Raw genomic sequence first — 23,947 nt, forward strand, 5'->3', positions numbered from 1 at the left:
AAGAAGCAAATAAGCAGAGCTTCCTTCAAATCGAGCGGACAAACGAACGAGAACTATCAAAATACTGCTCGTCGTTGCGAAGCAAAAATGGGAATATACTTACAATGTTGGTTAATTTTCCTTCTCGCCTGCTTATTTTCGTCGATGCTGGCGGAGAGTTCTGGTTCATTGAAATCGTGGTTTCTATAACCGATGGGTCGAACCGACTTGTGATCCTATATCAATGTTGGTTTCTCAACAGCGACGTTGCCGTTGCCTAAGATTTCGGAGGTCCACGGTATCACCGTAGAAACAGCTCCTCTTACATCATCATTTTCTTCTTCGCCGAAGAAGTTAAAGATATTCCACCCGCTCTAGCTTGTTTTTATTTAAAAGGACGTTGAATTATTCACTATGCAAAGCACAATCAGGAATAATGGCGGGAGCAAATTGCTGATAAAGTTTTCCAATGCTACAAGCGCGACATCAGAGCATTTGAAGTTGGAAATTTGCAAGCTTTTTGAAACTGTAGAATGCGGTGTGCTATGTATGGCGACTTGGAGCATGATAGCTGGCATTGATTTACAGCTACACAATGTTGATCACTGAGGTGCCGTGTTGGCATGGAATGTGCAGGAGAATTGCAAATGATTGACCAGTATTATGATTTAACCAAAGGGATGCACAAGTGTTTTTTTTACTAAGTGCCTTGGCACGTGAGTGGAAGGACCGATTATTTCTGTACTCTACATACTAGTATTAGTCCAGATGAGAATTCAATCCAGTGCAATTCCAGAAGGTAGGTGCTGCAGGATATTCTACAACAAATTTTTCTTTTTGTAAGAGATCGTTCTGATCAATTCGACCTCAGAATACCTCAAAGAACTAAGACCTATTCCTATGCTGTCACAAAAAATGCAAACCTAGACGGCAAGAGGTCTGGCGACCACAGTTGAGTGATTAGCAATACGAAGACTGAACTGACCCCCCGTCTCAGTAAGGTCGATCTTCTTGACGCCAGGGGGAGTGAGGAGCTCAAATGATTGAATAAGGCGTCCGAGCACAATGGCCAACAAGGGCATGGCGATGATGATTCCGGGGCACGCCCGTCGCCCGACGCCAAATGGCAAGAAGCGGAAGTCGTTTCCAGAGGCTTCGATCTTTCCATCCAAGAACCGCTCAGGCATGAACTTCTCTGGCTGGTCCCAGTATTTAGGGTTGTTGGCAATCCACCACGCGTTCACGAGGATCTTGCTCTCGGCGGGGATGTCGTAACCAGCGAGCTTGGCTTGGTTGATGTTCATGTGAGGGACGAGAAGGGGGATGGCCATGTGAAGGCGCATCACCTCCTTTACGAAGGCTGTCAGGTATGGCAGCTTGTTGTTGTAGGTGTCAGGCTCGCTCACCAAATTGCCCTTTCCAAGAATGGAGTCGAGCTCATTTCGAATCCTGGTTTGAATCTCCTGGTTGTTCACAAGCTCCGCAATTCCCCACTCAATAGACCAGAGAGTTGTCTCAATAGCTGCGACATTGATATTCTCCACTATGTACAGAACATTGTCTTCGTTGATCTCTCCCTTCTTTTGTGCCTCTAAGATGTGGTCGATGGCGCACTTCTCAGCTTCGGACTTGGGAGGATTCACGCTATTCAACTTCCTGCAAATCAACAAAAGAAGAGAGGATTTGTCAATTTAATCTACAATGCCTCCTACATTCCTCATCAAGAAGGACAACCAACCCTAGTGACCTCCAATTTCTGAGTGTTGATCAGTTAGGGTTTTCAAGACGTGCATACTTTCGCTCATCGACAAAATGTTCCTTGAAGAGAGCCAATCGCCGGTCCTTCACGTCCTGGCACGTCTTAAGGTAGCCTTTCAGAAATGGTCGCAAGATGGGGATGAAGTCGCCGTAGTTATAGTCGAAGCTTTGAGCCAACCGACTGCGCTCCCCGTTAAGTGCCTTCAACTTTACGAACAAAGGATCATCCTCAGTCTCAAACCTGGAGTTAAACATCATCCTGTACATGATGTTGTACATCATAAGCTGCAACCTCCTTCGAATTATCACGCCGGATGTGGCAGCTTCAGGGCGAGCCTTTAAATCCTTGATGACGTAGTCAGTTTCCTCCTCCCACGCGTACCGTGAGTGCTGGACTACCTTGTTGGTGAAGAATGGCACTGTCATGATTCGCCTCATACGGCGCCAGTGCTCCCCGTAGACAGTGAACACCATGTCCTGTCCATTACCCGTGAAGATGTCGAAAACCACGTTGCGAGTTCGCGAGCCAAATTCGACCCCTTGTGTGTGAAGAACATCCTTTGCAATGTCAGGGGAAGAGACCACCACCAGATTTCGCTGACCCATTTTTAATAAGAAAACATCCCCATATTTCTGCGACATCTCGGCCAAATTTCTTTGGTTCAAGTCGTCTCCAACCTGAGGAAAATGAAGCAAAACGAGTCGAAATCTTAGTTAGAATAACTTAGATTTCGATTTCAGCGAGTAATGCAGTCGCTTGAGAATACATTCAACCAAAACATGAGAGAGACGAACCTGGAGCCAATTGCCGACAATGGGAAGGGCAAAGGGACCGGGGGGCAGCTTCAACTTGGGAGCCCTCAGCTTCATGATGACAATCCCCAAAAACACCGCCACGCATAATCCTTGCACGATATTGTTGAACGTGAACATTGAGGCCAAACTCGCCGCCTCCATCGTTATTGTGCCCGCCATCTCCACACTTTCTAAACTATCAATCCAAGCACGCTACTAAGAATGCAATCGCAACGCAACCGTCAAGTCGGCTGCATCCAGCTGCTCTTCGATGCAGATTCAAGCCCTCAAAACCCCAAGAGTTTGACAAAACTTTCGATCCTTGCAGTAACAATCGAGGAGACTGAAAGGAGGCACATAAGGAAGGGTGCTGCTAGTAGCACTAGAAAAGGACTACAGATTGAGCCAAGAGGAGGGTACGTTCGCGTTATATATGCTATTCATAGCAAAAGGTTTAGTGGAGTGGTTCAAGCTTACAAACGTTGAAATTGAGCCATTCGACGACCACGGCGTTGAATTTCGTCACAGATTCTACTCCGATGCAGTTCCTACACAGCTGAAACTCAGACGAAATCTTCTGAACGCTATTTATTAAAAAAAAACAAGGAATAGTACAAATCGCAGGAATCGAATTTGGCATTAGCCACGACTTCAACGAAAAACGAAGAAAAGCGAGTGAATTTCGATAAAGCTTTTGACGTTGGGTCAAGGTATCGAGAAATGGTATGGAATTTGAAATTGAATAATCCCTGGTCGAATTTAGAACTTAACAGGAGACTGCAACCTATCGCAATAATAATCGATTACCGCGTCCGTGTGTGCGGCACGTTATAAATAGTAGAAAGGTTTTGCATCCAGCTTAGTGCCAGAGCAGCGCCACCCTTCGTGACCTTTTCAAAACTTTCTCCTTTTTCAATGCTACAGTGTTCGACATGGACACTGGCGCCTTAAATTCGCAAGAAATACTTTCAATGATCATTTGCTGAGTCCGAGTGGGAGGGCGTGACCCAAGTCCAATTGGAATATGTGCGCGTATCGGAATATGTCGTGATCAGGATAGTTTCATTTTCGCCAGTTGTTAGGAATGTGAACCATTCGTTTACCTGGAAGTTTCTCGATTCATAAATCAACAGCACACTTCTGTAATCCAGATTCTGAAACGTGGCTCTCATTTTCTTCTGATTGGTCAGGAAATTAAGTTTGCTCGCTTAAAGCTCATTGTTTCCCAGCCAGCATTCAATGTGCTCGACGTATAAATATGCTACGGAGGAAACACGTTGTGGTTCGTTGGGGATAGACTCAGGACTTGATACATTGACAGGGAGTTTAAGACTGCTGTTGAGGCACATGCGTTTTCCTAGGATTTCCGGCTCTTCCACAAACTTCAAAGAATTGAGTGGCAGGTTTGGTCAAATTTTGGTCTCTAACTAACATATTCTCACACGTCGCTGCTCCCCGTCTGGCTTTCATCATTCAGAGTAGTACAGCAACATTCCCGTCAAGCGAAAGCAGCCAGTCTTCCCATTTTCACATGTCTCTCTCTTACTCGACTCTAAAGCCTTCGTTTAAAATTTCAAGTGCGATGTTTCAACAGAAGCTGGTGCGCTTGGGAAAAAGAGGTACTGCTGAAATGGTTGATCCCGGCTACGTCATTTTCATCTACTCGATGTTACGCAAACTATTTATATTTGTAATATTAAACCTACATTGTCCCTGTACTTCATTAACATAATATCTCGTTAAACACATTGTGCATGAAAAGCAGAGATTGGAGTACACGACTTCGATAGCCCGGAGTGCAAGATCACACACATCTCCGCAAGTGACCTGGGATTCATTACCTGAGGTAACGAAATTATATTTCCATATCGCGTTGGATTCTATTGGAAGGAGTGAACGACAATGAGACTGGATCCAGCTAGCACAGCACGCAATTGTATGTGCTATAATCTCTCTAGCTGTCAAAGATGTCCAGGTGTGCAGTTAGGGTATCAGTACCTGCATGCAAGAAATCTCGAAACAGCAAACTGGATCATTTCTTTCAGATCCTTCAATGTCAATTCTTACAAAATTTTCAAGTAATTGCACAGTGCTCATTATCTCCACACTGAGATCATAACCCTGATAAGTGCAGTTCGTGTTTGGAAGTGGTGGCGTGCACATTGAAGGCGGTCCACCTTAGCTGTACGCACACTACGATGATAAGCGATTGGTTTCACAATGCCAGCAGGCGAGAAGATTGGCAACCTCCGCCGAGTTCGCACACCAGATCAGAATGCTTATCCTTGTTGGCAAAAATCAATGGGAAATATAGAACGCCAGGAGAATAAGCTCTGAACTGAAGAGCACGTTTGATAAGTGTGGAGGAAAGAATATGTACAATATAACGGAACTGGTTTGTGTGAGGATGGATCCCTAATGGATGATAAGCTAAAAAAGGATGAAGGTACTTATTTCTTTGATGTGTCCCAAGTTCATCTCAAGTTGTCTTATCATTTTTACAAAAAGTTGGGTGCAATTTTGAATTTTATCATTGATAATCTTAGTAGAGTCAAAAAAGATTGATATGTAAAATTTAGTGTACATTCTATTGTTATCACTTATTTTATCACTATATTCAAAGAATAATATATTCGTATTTAACTTGATAAATATTTTTTGTATATATTGGGTGGACTTAGAGTTGATTAAGGTTTTAATTGGAGGTTGTTTTGTTGCATTGTTGACAAATGAAGTTCAAACTTTTATTCAACAGTTTGTTTTTTTTTTATCAAGACATTACATTCCTCAACCACTAGCATTGTGCTAACTAGGGCAAGTGCCGAGATCATATTGTTGATAGATTTGGATGTTAGGTTGGTATTGATAAGATGTTGTTGTAAAGAATATTAAATTGTTTGTAATAGTTTTCTTTTTAGAGTATTAATTTAGAAGTTAGAAGATGATTATTGTTGTTCTTCTCTTCCAAATCATTTATTAAAGTTGTATGTTATTTGATATGACAAATATTTAAGTATTTACAATATTGAAGACGCTTATAGAGAACATATAGGTGGCTTTAGTAGAACTATGTAAAAGAATTTCTGTATAAGGGCCAAAGCTAAGAGGTTCATGAATTAAAAATAAGTTCTAAGTTGAAGACATGATGTCTTTTGGATTCTCAAATTGAGACCAATTCTATAAGGTTTAAATCCATTTCTAGCTAGTATTTTTTTTTTTTTTTTTTTTTTTTTTTTAATGTCAAATAGCTTGTTATTGATTCTAATAAAATTAATGATGATATATTTATCTACTATCTTTTATCTATTAAAATATCAATAGGTTTTAAAGATTTGAACTTGTCATAAAACATTAGATTTTTTGATAATCTTTACAATACTTTGGTTGTTATCATAATGACCTTAATTATCTATTACTAAAATTTAATTCTAAAATGAGATTGTAGATTCAAATTGTCTTACAAGTACTTTTGGCTAGTGCTTTATATTTTGATTCATAGGATGAATAAGAAAAAGAGCTTTATATTTAAAACTCCAAGAAATAGAAATTTTTTTAAGATAAAAAATGTATGTACTAATTAATGATCAATTGTTAGAATTGCTACTGTAGTATGCTTTAGAATAGTTGTTGAGTTTCAATTCCTACTTCTTTAGTAACTATAGATTTAAAAATAGATTTTTGTGAAGATAGCTTATAATCTCCTTTGTTGTTTTTATGTGACAATCTTATAGATAGTGCACGTGGCAACAAAAAAGAAATATAGAAATCCTATGTCTTAATGGATTTTAGTGAAATATTATAATTTACTAATTAATAATTGATAGTAATTTGAGTCAACTATAAGAATTTATATTTTTCTAAATATAAATTATTTTAATAAAGAAATATGTTATTAGTGACAATGTGTCACGGACATAATCATGTAAGCTAGTAATTACATATACAAATAGGTAGAAGTAAGTAAAAGTAGGTAAAAGTAAGTTAATTCTATAGTATTTAATATGGAAGCTTTCTAGAGGCTTCGTAGACGCTGCTTTGACTTCATAGGTGTCTTTAATTGACTTTTTGGATTAGAAATGTGGTCAACAAGTTGGCCATGTGCCACACATGTTATTAGCTTGAAGATCAAGCTAACTATGTGGCCCACACGTAGAAGAACTTGCCTTGTAAGTCAAGGCATGTGTCCTATAAAGTCAACACATATTGGAGGTCCTATAGAATGTTGCCACGTAGCCCCTAGTTAGATAATATATATAGAGACAAGAGTGAAGGCTTCTTCATTCTTGTCAACTCCTTTCTTGCTTCTAGTCTAGTTTCAAGGGTCTTTAGTTTTCTTGTCTTTTGGCAATAGCCATTCCAATTTCTCTTTCAATATATATACTTGTTTATATATATTTTGTTACCTCTCTTTGAGTGAAGGCTCACTTGTTTGAATTATTTTTTCATCGAGTTCTTGTCTTTGACACAATGTAGGTATTTGGTAAAAATTGCTTTATAATAGTATGTTTGGTAGAGAAAAACTTTGTAAGCTATTTAGACAATTTGTTCTTTAAGAAATTTCTTTATGAAGCCTAATTTCTTCATCTTATAGTAGCTATAAAGATTACATTTGAGGTCTAAGATCATCTTTAAGTTGGATCCAATGATGAATAATTCATTAATATATAAAACCTTTAATAATTATAGAATCTCTATGTTGCAAATAGTAGATATTTAAAATGGCATGAGTGCGTATCATATTGTGCTATTATAAGTGTAAGTCAATATGGATGTATGATAGTATTGACCTTGTCGAAGGCTATATATTGTGCATTAAAGCTTGTACATTAAGTATGCACAATTTAAGAATACATAGCTTGGTAGTTGACACATAAAGATGTCTTTTTTAAGGTAATTTTTTAAGTATGTAATGACCACATTTATATGGTACATAAACCATTTTTTTTGGCTTAGAAAGCTATAACTTTTTCAATAGGTTTTCATTGTATAATGAGAGCAAATATATGTCACGGCCATAATCATGTAAGCTAATAATTACATATAAAAATAAGTAGAAGTAAGTAAAAGTAGATAAAAGTAAGTTAATTCTATAATATTTAATATAGAAGCTTCCTAGAAACTTCCTAGATGCTGCTTTGACTTCATAGGTGTCTTTAATTGACTTTTTGGATTAAAAACATGGTCAACAAGTTGGCCATGTGCCACACATGTTGTTAGCTTGAAGATCAAGCTAACTATGTGGCCCACACGTAGAAAAACTTGCCTTGTAAGTCAAGGCATGTGTCCTACAAAGTCAACACATATTGAAGGTCCTATAGAACGTCGCCACGTAGCCCCTAGTTAGATAGTATATATAGAGACAAGAGTGAAGGCTTCTTCACTCTTGTCAACTCCTTTCTTGCTTCTAATCTAGTTTCAAGGGTCTCTAGTTTTCTTGTCTTTTGGCAATAGCCATTCTAGTTTTTCTTTTCAATATACATACTTATTATTCATATTTTGTTACTTTTCTTTGAGTGAAGGCTTACTTGTCTGAATTGTTTTTTCATCGAGTTCTTGTCCTTGACAATATATCAAAATAGTCAATGTTTTGTTATTATTTGTTTTTACATGCCACAATTTTTGATTTAAAGATATTTGGTTCATTAGAACATTTTTTTTTATTAAGAATATATTGAGGTGTAATAGATTTGAATCTTTAGAGAAAAGTAACTAGTTTTTAACTATTTTTATATAGAATAAAGTTATATTATTTTATTCTATAGATTTTGTCTATTTAGCATCTAACTTTGTATATTCACAATGGAGAGATTTATCATTTTTTTCTACTATATCTATAAAGTGTTTAAAAAGTTGTAAGAGATGAAGTTTATATGAGATTTGGAGGCGCTTTAAAAAAAATTTGCTTTGATAAGTGATTTTGTAGTAATAAGAAGGTAGCATTTGTTATTCTAAAAATGGATAAGAAATGAGTAAAATTTGAGGTGTAATTGGTGTTAAACTAATAAATATAAGAGAAATTAGATACACTCATTTTTATAATAAAATGTCGAATAGAAGAAATGAGGATAAGCTAAATTGATACAAATTTTGTAATTATAATTGTAATAAAGATAGGCCAACCATGATTTTTAAAAATGATATTATATATCACAAATATATATATATATATATATATATATATATATATATATATATATATATTTATCTACTTTTAAATTTATCAATCTTAAAATTTACTTTTAATATTTTTTAAAGAAAGTAAAATATTCTTCTTTATAAAAATATTAATTTGATATTAGAGGTTCTAGATTATTTTCTTCTAATTTGACTTTAAGATTTGAATGAATCATGTATAAAAGAAAAAATAATAGATGTTATTCTTCACAGAAGTGAGAATAGATTTGCAACTATTGTAGATTTTCATAAACTTATTACTACTTTGAGGGTAGAAATCTCACATATCTCTAATATTGACTATAGAGGTAGTATTCTAATATCTATGGAAGATGTCAACAATGAAGTTTAAAGTCTATACTAAGAAATTTTGCAATTGAAAGAAGCAACTATATCAAGGTCACAACTAAATCCAAAACATTTTACTATTCCAAATATGTGTCAAGGACAAGAACTCGATGAAAAAACAATTCAAACAAGTGAGCCTTCACTCAAAGAGAAGTAAAAAAATATATATAAACAAGTATATATATTGAAAGAGAAACTGGAATGGCTATTGCCAAAAGACAAGAAAACTAGAGACCCTTGAAACTAGACTAAAAGCAAGAAAGGAGTTGACAAGAATGAAGAAGCCTTCACTCTTGTCTCTATATATATTATCTAACTAGGGGCTACGTGGCAACATTCTATAGGACCTCCAATATGTGTTGACTTTGTAGGACACATGCCTTGACTTACAAGGCAAGTTCTTCTACGTGTGGACCACATAGTTAGCTTGATCTTCAAGCTAATAACATGTGTGGCACATGGCCAACTTGTTGACCACGTTTCTAATCCAAAAAGTCAATTAAAGACACTTATGAAGTCAAAGCAGCGTCTACAAAGCCTCTAGAAAGCTTCCATATTAAATACTATAGAATTAACTTATTTTTACCTACTTTTACTTACTTCTACCTATTTGTATATGTAATTACTAGCTTACATGATTATGTTCGTGACATTACCCCCCCTTCTAGGGATGAGTTCTACGAGGAGCGATCATCATATGTTGAGAAAATCTATGATGCGACGAATTGTATTCGCCACATACTCTGATCTTTGTTCTCTTCGAAGATGATTGATAGGGCCTCTCAACCATCGATAGTGTCCCATACCAGGGCGGGAAGACCATCCAGTTATTTGATCATTGTTGAGGCCTTCGTAACTTCCTTCGAATAGAATATTTGGAACACCATCAAGAGTTGTTCCTACCTCTAGCACAATCACCAAACATCGGGAGTCCCTTCCCAAATCGTGATATCAAACGCGTTGTATCTAGCCATCTATTCGAGGAAGAACATGTCATTCTTGAAGATCTTCATCTCGATTGCATCGTCTTGAAGGTTGTGACAATCGTAATGTGTCATCTAGCAAGTCAGCAAATGAAGGCTCTTGAGTTGAATCCACTGGTTTTTGGTTTTCCATCTCCTGAGCGTCACTACTACAAAGAAGCTACAAACAAGAATTGAAAGTAGAATGTTATCTTACCTAGATGTTGTTTCTTTTATAAAGAAGGTTTTCATCTTGATTTTGATGGATGTCATCGATGAAAAGCCTCCTCCGCCTTTGCTGCATTTGCAAGATTCTTTATTGGCTCCCATGTGCATTCACTAATACCATATCCGCACCAATGGACAAGATATTCCAATTTCTTTTGGCGCCGCCTTCAATCTAAGAATTCTTCTACTTCAAACTCTTCATTATTATCCACTTCTATAGGAGGAGGTAGAGCTTGCCATCTTCTTGGTGTGTCCACTGTCTTGTATGGTTCAAGAAGAGACACGTAGAATACTGGATGGATTTTCATTGACTCTAGTAGATGTAAACGATATGCAACTGGATTAATTTGTACAGAAATAGAAAATGGTCTTAGCCTTCGATAGTCTAACTTGTCACAAAGACGAGTGGTCTTGATATTATGACGAAGTAGCCATACCTTATCACCTAAGACAAATGACGGTTGTTCCTTTCGATAGACATCCGCATTGACCTTTTGTTGTTCTTCAGCCTTTTTTAACTTCGCCTTCATCGTTGCATGTAGCTCTGATAAATGAATTGCCAAATCTTTCGGAGCAGGATTATCAACTTTTGAAAAGTCAAAAGTATCAAGTCATAGATAATAACCATAATTAGCAAAGAAAGGTATTTTTTTTGTAGAAGAATGTACCATGTTATTGTAAGCAAACTCTGCCAATGACAAAAGAGTTGTTTAATCATCTTGTTGGTAATTAATGGTACATCTTAAATATTGCTCCAAAACTTGATTAACATGCTCTGTTTGTCCATCAGTTTGAGGATGGAATGTCGAAGATAGTTTTATATCCACTTTAAGAATCTTGAAAAGAGTCCGCCAAAATCTTGATACAAATTGAGTTTTTCTATCTGATATAATATCCTTGGGTAATCCATGATAGCGATAGATATTGTCAAGAAAGAGTTTAGCTGTCTCTTCACCTGTGATAGATTTTGTACATGGTACAAAATGTGCCATCTTGATAAAATGATCTACTATCACGAATATAGAGTCATAAGAACCTGAGATTGAAAGATCCATGATGAAGTCCATAGAAACAGAAGACCATGGTTGTTCTGGAATGGGTAATGGCTGAAGAAGTCCAAAAGGTCGATGATGAGGAGTTTTTGATCTTGAACAAACATCACATGATTGTACAAAGTCTTTAACTGCCTTTTACATTTGAGGCCACTAAAAATCCCTAGATATTAGCTCCAAAGTCTTATTATATCCAAAATGTCGTGCTGCTCGGAAGTCGTGACGAGCTTGAAGAACACGTAAACGTGCTTCTTCTTCTGGAACATATAGGCATCCTTCGAAATAGAGTAGGTTGTTCTTGAATTCAAATTTAGAGGGATTATGAGATTTAGAAGAATTATTCTTGATATCATAAACAAGAGGATCTAAAGACATACTTAACTAGACTTGCTTAAGAAAAGTTAAATCAACAGTCAATGTTGATTTTATTGTTCGAAGATGAAATTGCTCCGGCTTCAAGAGAACTGTTCTTTGTTACTCAAAAGCTGCATCTCCTTCTTTTGGTGTAAGATAAGAACGTCTAGACAAAGCATCGGACAAACCTTGTTGTTTTTCTAGCCGATAAGTGATGATGAACTCGACTCTTGATAAAAACATGCTCCAACGAGCTTAGCAATAATTTAATACAAGTACTGACATAAAATATTTGAGGTTCTTGTGATCCGTATACATGATGATAGGACTGGAAGTGCCTTCTAGATAATGATGCCATTCTTGAAAAGAATCTACAATTGTAAGAAGTTCTTTGTCATGGATCTCATAATTAATTTCTGCTGCTGAGAATTTTCTTGAATAAAAGTCTACTAGATGAAGTTTGTCATCTGTTCCCATTTGTGATAAAACCACACCCAGAGCAAAGTCCGATGCATCTGTTTCTATAAAGAATGCTTTAGAAAAATCAACACGATATAAGATTGGTGCAGAAACAAACGCTGTCTTCGAAGATTCAAAAGCAACTTCCGCTTCTTGATTCCATTGGAGTTTGTCTTTACAAGTCAAACGTATAAGTGGAGCTACAATTCGAAAGAAGTCTTTGATGAAGATCATATAGTAGTTGACAAATCCTAAAAAATATTGGACATCTCTTATCGTTTTTGAGATCTTCCAGTCTATAATAGTTTGAACTTTCTTAGGATCCATCATAAGTCCATCATTTGAAATGATGTAACCTAAAAAATCGACTTGAGTAGTATGGAATACACACTTTTCTCTCTTGGCATAGAGTCCTGCATCTCTTAATTTTTGTAACACATGACGAACATGAAGTTCATGTTCTTCTGGATTCTTAGAATAGATCAAGATGTCGTCTAAATAACAGACTACAAAATTGTCCAAAAATTCTCGAAAAACATCATTCATTAGATGTTGAAAAGCTTTTGGTGCATTTGTAAGTCCAAAAGATATGACGTTGTATTCAAAATGTCCATACCTAGTTTGAAACGCAGTCTTCTATTCATCTCCTTCTTTGATGCGTATTAGATTGTATGCTCTCCGAAGATCTATTTTTGTATAGATCTTAGCTTGATTCAGCTGATCAAGAAGTCCAGATATTAAAGGTAGTGGATACCTGTTCTTGATGGTAATCTTGTTGAATCCTCAATAATCAACACACATCCGCAATGAGCTATCTTTTTTCTTCACAAATAGAATTGGAGCTCTTGCTGAAGATTTAGAATGGCATATGAAATTCTTGGCTAGATTTTCTTTAATATACTCCTTGAGTTCAGCCAAGTCATTTTGTGATAAACTGTAGATTGGTGCGAATGGCGGTTGTGTTCCTTCTTGAAGGTCAATTGAGCAATCATAAGGACAATGTTCTAGGAGTGTATCTGCATTCTTTTTTTCAAATACATCTTGAAATTCTTGATATTGGCTTGGAATGCCACTTGAAGTCTTTTCACCAGTAGAAATGGGTGTGGCATAAATTATATATGGTGATTCTTTCATAGCAGCATGCAAGAAAGCTTTTGTACCTATAAATACGGATTTAATTGAATTGGACTTATGACTCTCTACTTGATTAACTACACTGTTAATTATACTTTTAGAGAAAGTAAGAGTTCGAGAAATCCAATCTATTTGAGGGTTGTATTTTTCTAACCTTGATAAATCTAAAGTGACTGGATTAGAGGGAGATCTAATGATATTAAATATTACAAAACTATTATGACTATTGATTATTACTTCTATAGGAAGGATTTCATGAGTAATATCTCCAGAAGACAATGGACGACCATCTATGACTTCTACATGAACAGATTTAGTTTTCTTTATTAAAGATATGCTATGTCTTTTAGTAAATTCTTCATGTAAAAAACATGCTCAGGCTCTTGAATCTAACAAGGAAGAGACTTTTTAATGTTTAGGTCCTAAAATAATATTTAATGTAAAACAAGGAGAGGGCTTTGAGGAGAGAATAGGACCTTTACTAGATGTTGTGCAAGGTTCCAGCGACACGGTTCCTATTGTAGCTAGACAAACTCGTTTTCTGATATATTGTCTTATTTCATAGCCATACTCCTTATTTTGTGATTGCATCATTTCTTTGGACAATGTTGAGCAGTGTGCTTTCGTTCTCCACAATATAAACATAATCCTTCTTGACAACGACAAGTCTCTTCTTGCTCAGTAAGAGGTTTGAAACGTACTGCATCAATTTACATATCCTCTACTTCCGAATGTATGTGTTGAAGAGGTGTTGGTATTGCCATTGAATTATAGTAACATTGAGGTCCACTTGTACGGTTCTCAGATCAAAATTCAAAAAGGCGATTGTCGCACTTCACAGCAAAGTCAATTGCTTGACTCAATGCTTGAGGATCAGGTAAGTTGAGCATTAATTTTTTTACCTCATATTATAATCCATAGAGAAATTGACTAATAAGTGCAGCATCATCTCACTTGATATCAGTTAGAAGTTGTCAAAATTGTGAAGCATATAACGTTACTAATCGATTGCCTTGTCGTAAAATATGGATCTTATTGGTTGCAACACGAATTGCATCATGTTTTCCATACTTGGATCAAAACTTCGCCAAGAAAGCCTATAGATTATCCAATATTGGATCTCGTCGTTCAAGAAAAGATGAAAACCATGATAGTGCTGAACCTGAAAGAAGCGTACTAATGAATCTAACTTGCGAACTTGGAGTTGGATAGCTTTGGGGTTGAAGTTCAATCACAAATTGTACTTGATTGATAAATCCTTGAAACTTGGATCTAGTGCCATGAAACTTCTCAGGTAGGGCAATTCTTGGTTCTCTAACATTTGAAGGGCTTTCCACCATAGGAGAAAAGACATGGTTTGGTGCAGATGTTGAAGCAGCTCCAACTATTTCTATATCTTCACTTCCTGCCAATCTTGTTGCTCCTTGTGGTGGTAAATTGAGTTGATGCATTGCAAGCATTAACTCCCTCAATTGTTCTTGAATTTGTGCCATTGCAGTCTTCATTTCAAGAAGTTTTGCTATGATAACACTTAGAAGAGAGAAGATGTCTAATATCGCTCAAGACAAATAGAAGAGAGGACTTGAGAACAAAGAAAATACTAAAGACAATATCAGTTTAGAAGAGGGTAATCCGCAACTTCTAATATGCTTATATCTTATCAAGAAAAAGGGGTAATCCACTCTTAATCAAGATTAGACAAAGCTCTAATATTGTAGGTGTACTCTTGTCAATCTGTCAAGGACAAGAACTCGATGAAAAAACAATTCAGACAAGTGAGCCTTCATTAAAGAGAGGTAACAAAATATATATAAACAAGTATATATATTGAAAGAGAAACTGGAATGGCTATTGCCAAAAGACAAGAAAATTAGAGACCCTTGAAACTAGACTGGAAGCAAGAAAAGAGTTGACAAGAGTGGAGAAGCCTTCACTCTTGTCTCTATATATACTATCTAACTAGGGGCTACGTGGCGACGTTCTATAGGACCTCCAATATGTGTTGACTTTGTAGAACACATGCCTTGACTTACAAGGCAAGATTTTCTATGTGTGGGCCACATAGTTAGCTTGATCTTCAAGCTAATAATATGTGTGGCACATGGCCAACTTGTTGACCACGTTTCTAATCCAAAAAGTCAATTAAAGACACTTATGAAGTCAAAGCAGCGTCTACAAAGCCTCTAGAAAGCTTCCATATTAAATACTATAGAATTAACTTATTTTTACCTACTTTTACTTACTTCTACCTATTTGTATATGTAATTACTAGCTTACATGATTATGTCTTTGACAATATGAGAGAAACAAGGATAAGTATGTCTATGAAATTTGATAGAATAAGATTAAAATTTTAAAGATTTTTACAAAAAATAAAGCTCTATTTAAGATTATATTTTTCAATACTCTCATGGATTTAATTAAGTTGGATTCATAAGTACGTATTTCTCTAAAAAAGATCTCTCTTAATTTGCACCTTTGATGGGAAAAGATTCACTTCTTTTCTATGGTTTGAATTCATTTTTAGAAGTATTTACAATGACTTTTGGAGAAAAGAGATTGAAAAAGGATAGCAAAGACCAAACTTATATCTTTATGATATTGTGTTGTAACATGACTATATGATAAAAGATAATAATATGGATCTTATTATAGAAAAGCCGAGTTAAAAGTTAAAGAAGAAAAATATGGATAAAAGATAGGAAGGTAGTAAAACTTTTAGTAGTAATGCTGTTTTTTTTAAAAAATTACTTCTATCTACTTTATAAGGCCATAAATAAGGCAAAACAAGGTAGATTAGAAAAATAAAAGATAAAGGCATATGTAGGAAGGAATTAGGAATTAGTTTTAGTAGAATTTACTTCAAATGGGACAAAAATTGATATCCGGAGAAGACTAGTTATCAATCACGGTCAAGATCAGACCCGCAAACACAAAACCAAGCCTCGATAATTCCAGGGTTTTTTGAGAGATCAAAGAATAGGATTTGGAAGTACACTAGATAGGGTTTCTTTGAGCATTGATTTTGGATGATTTGAGTGTGTATTAACTTTGTAAGAGCTTTGCAAAGTTAGGGTTTTTTTTAGGTGATTCTAGATTTGTGAAATAAAATAGATGATACTTTTTGGAGAATTTTGTAAGTTTGGTAATAGATCTACAAATGAAAGTTTTGTGTTTGTAGGTATAGTTGTGTATAAAGTGTAATATGAATTTGAATTTGATTAAATATTTAGATTGAAAAGCATGAAGTTTTTTGTGGATTATAGTCTCGGAATTTAGGGTTTAAAAGATTAGTGAAGTATTCTTAGATATTTGTCAATCCGTTGTCATGTTGTGATGTTATTATATGGTAAAAATATGACTAAAAATAATTTTTTAATTAATAATCTATTATATTAGTTCAACAAGAATTCAAAATATTTTAATAAGGATTTAATGAAAGTCTCTTAGCATATTTTCTTATCTTAATAGAAAGTAGATAAAAGTTAGTTAATATTTTTACCTTCTAGGATATAGAAACTCTTTCACTACCTTAGAAAGGCCATAAATTTATAAAATCAAGGTAGAAGAGGTAAGTAGTTGATATGGTTGATACTAGGATCAAGTTTTAGGTAGGATTGGCCTAAAAAATCCTTAGGATAGATAGGATTGATACGTGGGGGTCGACCATTTGTGAGATAGGGTTGAAATTAGACCTCTAGTCAATAAAACAATTACTTAGGGCAAATTAGGGATTCATTTGAAGATCGGGGGTTAGGATTTGAGAGCTAGCTTGAAGCTCTTTTCAGAGGCATAAGGATTATTTTATAGGATTTTTGAAGACTTAATAATTATTGATTAAAGTCAGATTTATATTGGTGATTTGGATTTTATATAATATAATTAAGGCTAGTAATTTTGGCTAGTTCATGCAATTAATGTAGCATCTATAGTTTAAAATTTGATACTGTTTGGGTTATTAGGTGTGCTAAGTGTATACAAAATCTTGTAATAATCTAATAGTGTGATTTAGAGATATTTAGTTTTTAGCACAAGAGGGTTTCAGAAGATGGCAGATTAGAGTTGGATAGGGTTTTTGTGATATCTAGAGATCTACTAGTTGGGTCAAGGTGAAATTGGCATGGTGTTGATTGACTTTGAATTGAATAAAGTGGCACACTAATTTTGAATTGAAGTTAATAGTTAGAGAAGGAAAAATCACTACTAGAACTTTTGCTTCACCTCTCAAGTTGGTGGCCGAGTGACATCAATGTAATTTTTGGAGGTTTTTTCACAATCTATAAGTTGGATTGGACTAAAAATTCTTGAGCATTGTCATGTTGTAACACAACTATATGATAAAAATATAAATAAAAAATATTTTATTAATATTTAGTCATCTTGGATGTTAGAAACAGTGACCAATTCCAGTGCTAATATGCAGGGGCCAGTTAATGTCACCTCATTGCAAGCTATACCACCGTACATGACATGAGCAATATGCTCCACCAGCATCATCAAATCAAGTACCCTCCATACCAACAGGACAACCAAGATCATTTTCTAATCCTACATGGAATAAGCTTAGTAGATATATATTGGTGGAGACACCCAATATGCTTGATGGGGGTGCAAGAAGACCACTTTCTTGTTTCTATTGCACACAGATTGGTCATTATGCTAGTAAATGTTCCAATCCTAGAGCCAATGACAATTAAACGCCAGTGTGTAGGAATAGCAAGCAGTCAGGGCATACTTATTAGCAATGTAATCTTCCGTTCAATTTTAATAATCGAGATCAACAGATCCAAAGCCAAGGAAAAATTGAGGAGATAAATCGAGGTTCTCAAGATACTCCAGTAAATCGAGTGGAATGTGTCAAAGCCGTTCTTACCAAGAGTTGGCAAAAGGAGAAAGGACCAATTCAACATTTGGGTGAGCCTGATGCAAAGGGCCAATTTGATTCAATTATGGAGACATCCAATCCAGGTCCTATTAGGGGCCTCTTATCCAATAAGAGACCTGACTAGGTTGGACAATCCAATGAGGTTCCGATAACGGAGGCTTCGATTCCATTTCAAGCTATTTTGTTCTTTATATCATTTCGAAGAAACGTCCTTTCCGTAGAAAGATCCTCTTAGAGGCAAGAATTCTATGGAAGCGCTATCTATTGTTCGAATTCCAAGTCCAAGGTGAAAGAATAGAGGACCTCACGGAGTTAAAGAAAAAAAGAAGAAAAGAAAGAGGGCATTCCGAGATCAGGATTTTGGGATCGAAGAGCTAGCTTCAAGTTCCTTCAAAAGGTGTAGGACTTGATTTCATAGGATTTGGGAGGACTTTGCAATCATTGCTCAAAGTCAGTGTTTGTATTGGTGAATTGGGTTTTTTGCAATAAAGTTAAGGCTAGTAGTCTTGATTGTTTTGTAAAATTGAAAAAACATTTGCAGTTGAAATTTTAGAGATGTCTAGATGGTTGAGTATGCCAAGTGCATGGAAAAATTTGTATTAATCTAATAGTACAGATAGAGGATATTTGATCATTAGTATAAAGAGGTATCAGAAGTCGACATACTGGAGTTATTTAGGATTTCTGTAATATCTGGAGATCTATTAGTTGGAATAAGGTGAATTTTAAAGTGGTAAATCAAGGACTTAAAGGCGGAGCTGCACACGATGTTTGAATAAGAATTAATAGTTAGAGAAGGAGAAATTGCAAGTCAAGGTTCATCATCAACTTTCTAAGCAGTGGTCAAGGAACATTAGTTTGGATTTATGGCGTTTTCTTGAAATCTATAAGTTAGATTGGATTGAAACTTCTTGAGCATTTAGAAGACTTATAAAGAGACTAATGGTAGAAGTTTTATAACAATCGGACAATCAGATTGAAAATTAGAGCTTCTCAAAGCTCGTTGTCTAGGATTAGGGTTTAAAAATTAAAAAATTAAAAAATAAAAAATAATTAAAAAATAAAAAATAATTAATAATTAAAAAAAATAAAAAAATAAGATAAAATAAAATAAAAAATAAAAAAATAATACATAAAAATAAAATAAAATAAAACTTACAAATAACAAAAGAATTTGTGCTTATAATATCTTGAAGTTATTAAAAATATTGTTTCTTAGCACTTTGTATTGGGATGAAGCTTTTACATTGAAATCTGAAATAGTTTGTATTTAGATGGTTGAAACCCACTAGACTACTTGGATACTTGTAAAACATCATTTTATCTTCCATAGCCAGACGTCAAGTGCGTTCTCAAGTTAGATAGCACGTAATTCAATATAAGTGGTGAACCCGACGTGAAACGCTTCAGGAGGGAGGTATTAGAATTTGTTTATTTTTATTTTTATTTTATGGAAAACGAGAATAAAAATTTTGAAGGAGCTTTGGGAGGGGCTTCAAGAGGAGCTTTTGGTGGGGTTTCTTCTAAAGAACAAGGTATGTACATGGATCCGTCTGTTGCTAGTATGTTTTAAGCCTTATCATTATCTATGCGGCAACAACAAAGCAATGATTGCAAAGAAGCTTTAGAAACCAAAGCATTACAAGCAATGGTCAATAAAATTGATTAATTTGATAGAAGAAATATTTCAAAGTATTTAAAATATTATGTTTGGGAAATGGAATTAAATTGGGTTTCTGAGAAGAAGATGGTTGAATTATTTGGACTTGCGATGATACCGAAGATAAGAAAGAATATTACATCAATTATAGAGCATTATAGAAATTCATGGGAGATTTTTTTACATGCATTACAAGATGAATATTTCTTGGAGAACACTGATCATGTTACAAAGAAATTATTTCTAGAATGGATTGAGCAACCTAATAAGAATTTGCAAGTAAGAGAGCTACTAAAGGAATTTGAGAGGCAGTATTTTCAATTATCGAAGGTAGAAAAATTGACATTAGAACCGAACAAGATTGAACTATTTCTTCAAGCTGTTGATAGAGAATTTCAAGAGAAATTGGAATTGCTTCTTAAAGACAAAGAAGAAGATGAAGGATTGTCAACAAAGTGGAAAAATATCGAAAATATGGTGGGTTTGCTTGCAAAAAGAGAAAAGAGGAAGGATAGGAGTAATATTTCAAAAGCAGTACAAGCACCTAAAATTCTAGTACATACAACACGACCAACAATGCCTACTGTTCAACCTTCAATATCTTTATCGAAGAAAGGAGATATGGGGATTGAAGAAATTATATGTGGAATGTAAGATCTTCAAATCAAATTGAGAAGACTTGAAGAAAATACTTCAACAAACAATTTGAAGAATGTTTCAAAACAAGGGTATGTACAAAGATGTGTTTGATGTGATGACGCTTCACATATTAGGAAGGATTGCAATGAATTTAATAATATGATGTAGCAAAGAGTTTTTTACTGAAAAGATGGAAAGATTGCATTAAAGGATACAGAGGATCTCTTTCAAATCAATTTTGGCAAAGGAGGTATGAGAGCATTGATTCAAGATTATTTAATAGAACATGGAATAGCAACACAAGAGAGTGCAAGTTATGGTGCTAGAGTAGATGATGACTTTGGTGGAAGTATAGAAACTAGTGAATTTTGGGCTTCTGCCATTTCTACAATGTAAAAAGGAAAAATGCCTAGAGAAGCGTTATTGAGGACTGCAGCTACAATACGAGGTGCAATAGGTTGAAAAGATCTTTTTGAGTCTCTTTCAGTTCATGCATATATTGCTAAGAGCCAACATAAAGCTTTGATGGAAGAAAAAAGACGAAGAAGTTTTGATGATATAAGAGAAGGAAATTCTTCTAAGAGGCAAACTTGAGGAGATGAGGCTCGTGAGGCGATTTCATAAGAATTGCTTATAAAGAATACTTTAGCATCATTCAAAAAAAAAAAACAAACGAGATAAAAGATAAGGGTAATCAATTACTTATAAGCTACTTTCTGATATTGAAGCGGCAAAAAATTTAAAAAGGATGCTGGAAGAACATATATTAAATGCTAAGGTGGAATTCACATTGAAAGAAATTTCAGAAATTGCAAAGAAGGAGTTTCATGATGTTAACATTGACAACATCAAGCAAAAGAGGCAATTAATGGGCGAAGTTGGAATGAGTCATGCTATTGATGCAAGATTATATAAAGATGAAGAAGAGGTTGATTATGGTTACAAGCAATCAACAAATGAAAAGAATGGGTATAATCAATGAATACATTTCAAAGATTATAGTAATAAAGAAATGGAAGCTTCAAGCCATTATACTCAAAAACATTGGATAAAGGTAACTAGTGAAGTATTGGTGAAAGTAGGACATTTAGAAGAACCAATTGTTGCTTTAGTTGACAATGGTTCAGAAATAAATCTTATGTCTAAGGATCGTTATAAGAAGCAAAAATAGCCAATTGATATGGAACATGGATGGGTAATACGAGCAGCTAATAATTGTTAAAGTAAATGGAGGATAAGTTAGAAGGTAAAAGATATTATCTTAGATAAGTTACTAATGGTCAAAAGGTAGTAAAAAGATGAAAGAAAGTTATCAAGGTGGCAGCTAGGATTATAGGTGGTAGCTAGGTTAAGAGGATTTTAGGGTTTAGTTGGATGAAAGTAAGATGAATATTAGCCTAAATAGATGTAACCTCTACCTATAAGTAAAGGGTGCTGGAAGTGAGAGGTATCTCATTTCACACTTCTCTTATGTCTAATCTTGGTGATTTTTACTTACTTGTGTCTTGCTTATTATATTTCTTTAATAGGTTATAGGCCCTTACATACTTTGTTGTGCCATTTAAGTAGGTTGAAGTCATTTGCTCGTTGTTGTTCTTGTGTGGAATAGATCTTATGGTGTTTGCTGATATTAGAGATTGTATGATCTAATCTGGTATTTTGACTTGTGGAGGTTCTAATTTAGGCCTTATAGATCTCTTACATTTATTTGAAGGTTCTTAATTCCTAGGATTGAGTGATTAAGACCTTATAAAAAGATCTTGATAGTGTCTTTGATTTTGTGGTGAGAAAGTGAGTTTTATGAGTTGAAGAACTAGATGGTGAGGTTGATTGGAATTCACATACTTGTTAGAAGCTTTAAAAGTTGATTTAGGAGTGTTTGGAGTGAAAAAACATTCATTTATTCTCAAGAGGGCATTCTCAGATTTTGCTAGTACAAAATTATTTTAGTGATTTTAAGCACATAGAGATTCTTTTTCTTGATATTTTTTGATAGACGTCTTCTAAGACATGGCTTCAAGTGAGGGTGAAGGTTTGAGAGTAATTAAGAAGTTTAGAGGTGACAATTTCTACCATTGGAAGGTCAAAATGAAGCTTTTATTGGCATCTTTGGACCTTTGGGACATTATAGATGAAAGTGAAGAACCTCCAAGCACACATGCTGATGCTAAAGAAAGGAAGGACTTCACAAGATAAGAAAAGAAGGCTTTTGGCATGATTGCCACTAATTTGGTTGAAGCCAAATTTTCTCACATCATCTCTTGCAAAGGACCAGTAGAAGCATGGAAGATTCTTTGCAACATATACGAGAGCAAGAACTTATCCAATATCATCTTCACAAGGAGGAAATTCTTCACTTACAAGATCGAAGAATGTGAAGACCTCTTGGCTCATATCAACAAGATAAAAGCTCTTACTAATCAACTTACTATTATTGATAACCCTTTAAAAGAAAGTGATATTGTCATGACCTTGCTTATGAGCCTTCCCGAGTCCTACAACTATCTCATTGTGGCATTAGAATCCATCAAAGTAAAAGAACTCACAATGGATTATGTGATAGCAAGACTTGTCTATGAAGTGACCAAGAAGAAAGAAAAAGAGTTCCAAAGTGAAGATTCAGCTCTGTTTTCAAGGCAAAGCAAGGGGAGTCATCCTAACCAACATGGCATTGTGAGAACTTGCTTCATTTGTGGAAAACGAGGTCACTTTTCTCGAAATTGCTACAAGGCTAAGAAATGAGATAGAGAAAGTGCAAACAATGCTCATGATGAATATGGAGGTGATGATTATGCATTCATTTTAAATGGGTTGTTGCAAAGAGCTTTAGAGATGACAACTTCTACTTCATCAAGTGTAAAAAGGTGAATGGAGTTGAAGTGTGGGATTTATTGAATTTCCTCAAGATCAAGACAAGTTTGGCATTTGGCATCGATGCCTTGGTCATTTGAATGCCAAGAGCATGAAGGAGCTCCAATCCATGGTAAGTGGCTTAGATCTTGGTCATGTAAGCCACAATGCTATGACACTTGCTTGTGAAGGTTGTATTCAAGGCAAACAACAAAGGACCTCATTTCCAAGAGGAGTTGCAACACGTTGTCATACTATAATTACTTACAGTATGTAAAAATTAGTAAAAACATGTAATATGTTTATAAGTCTTAATGTGAGTTAGAATAGTTAGTATGTTAATTTAAAATGAATTGAAATAAGAAAAATTATTTGGAAGTTAATCTAGTTTGATTATAGAGTTTATATTATATAGGATTTAGATAGTTAGTATAAAGATTAAAGGAAGGGAGGAGTTAAAAGATGAAAATATAACTAGAAGGAGGCTTATTGGAAAGGATGAAAGTAAGGCATGGTTGGATGAAGGCAAGGGGTGAAGAACTTCATCCCTATTGGTCGAATACCATGCCCAATGGGCTTTGAGGAGGCTGCCCGAGGCCATATTAGGAATTAGGGTTCTTCTTTCGAGGCCATTCGAGCTTTTGAGGCTAGGGTCAGAAGGTTTAAGATT

General features: G+C 35.1%; 1 protein-coding gene and 1 long non-coding RNA gene across 2 annotated transcripts; one reads left to right on the top strand and one right to left on the bottom strand.

Annotated features, from left to right (window-relative positions):
- Positions 1-610: 610 nt before the first annotated feature.
- On the bottom strand, positions 611-2,920 carry LOC112281483 (trans-cinnamate 4-monooxygenase). The gene is made up of 3 exons (XM_024518065.3): positions 2,533-2,920; positions 1,775-2,415; positions 611-1,635 (listed from the first exon to the last, which is right to left on the bottom strand). The coding sequence occupies exons 1-3, from the start codon at positions 2,710-2,712 to the stop codon at positions 903-905; spliced, it is 1,554 nt and encodes a 517-aa protein (XP_024373833.1). The 5' UTR covers positions 2,713-2,920; the 3' UTR covers positions 611-902.
- A 904-nt stretch (positions 2,921-3,824) lies between these two features.
- LOC112281484 (uncharacterized) lies at positions 3,825-4,988 on the top strand. The gene is made up of 3 exons (XR_002969616.3): positions 3,825-4,151; positions 4,298-4,378; positions 4,667-4,988. It is a non-coding gene; the product is annotated as an uncharacterized LOC112281484 (long non-coding RNA).
- The last annotated feature ends 18,959 nt before the right edge of the window (positions 4,989-23,947 follow it).

This window comes from Physcomitrium patens, chromosome 4, assembly GCF_059467195.1.
Source record: "Physcomitrium patens ecotype Gransden chromosome 4, ASM5946719v1, whole genome shotgun sequence".
In the NCBI taxonomy this organism is placed as follows: Eukaryota; Viridiplantae; Streptophyta; class Bryopsida; order Funariales; family Funariaceae; genus Physcomitrium; species Physcomitrium patens.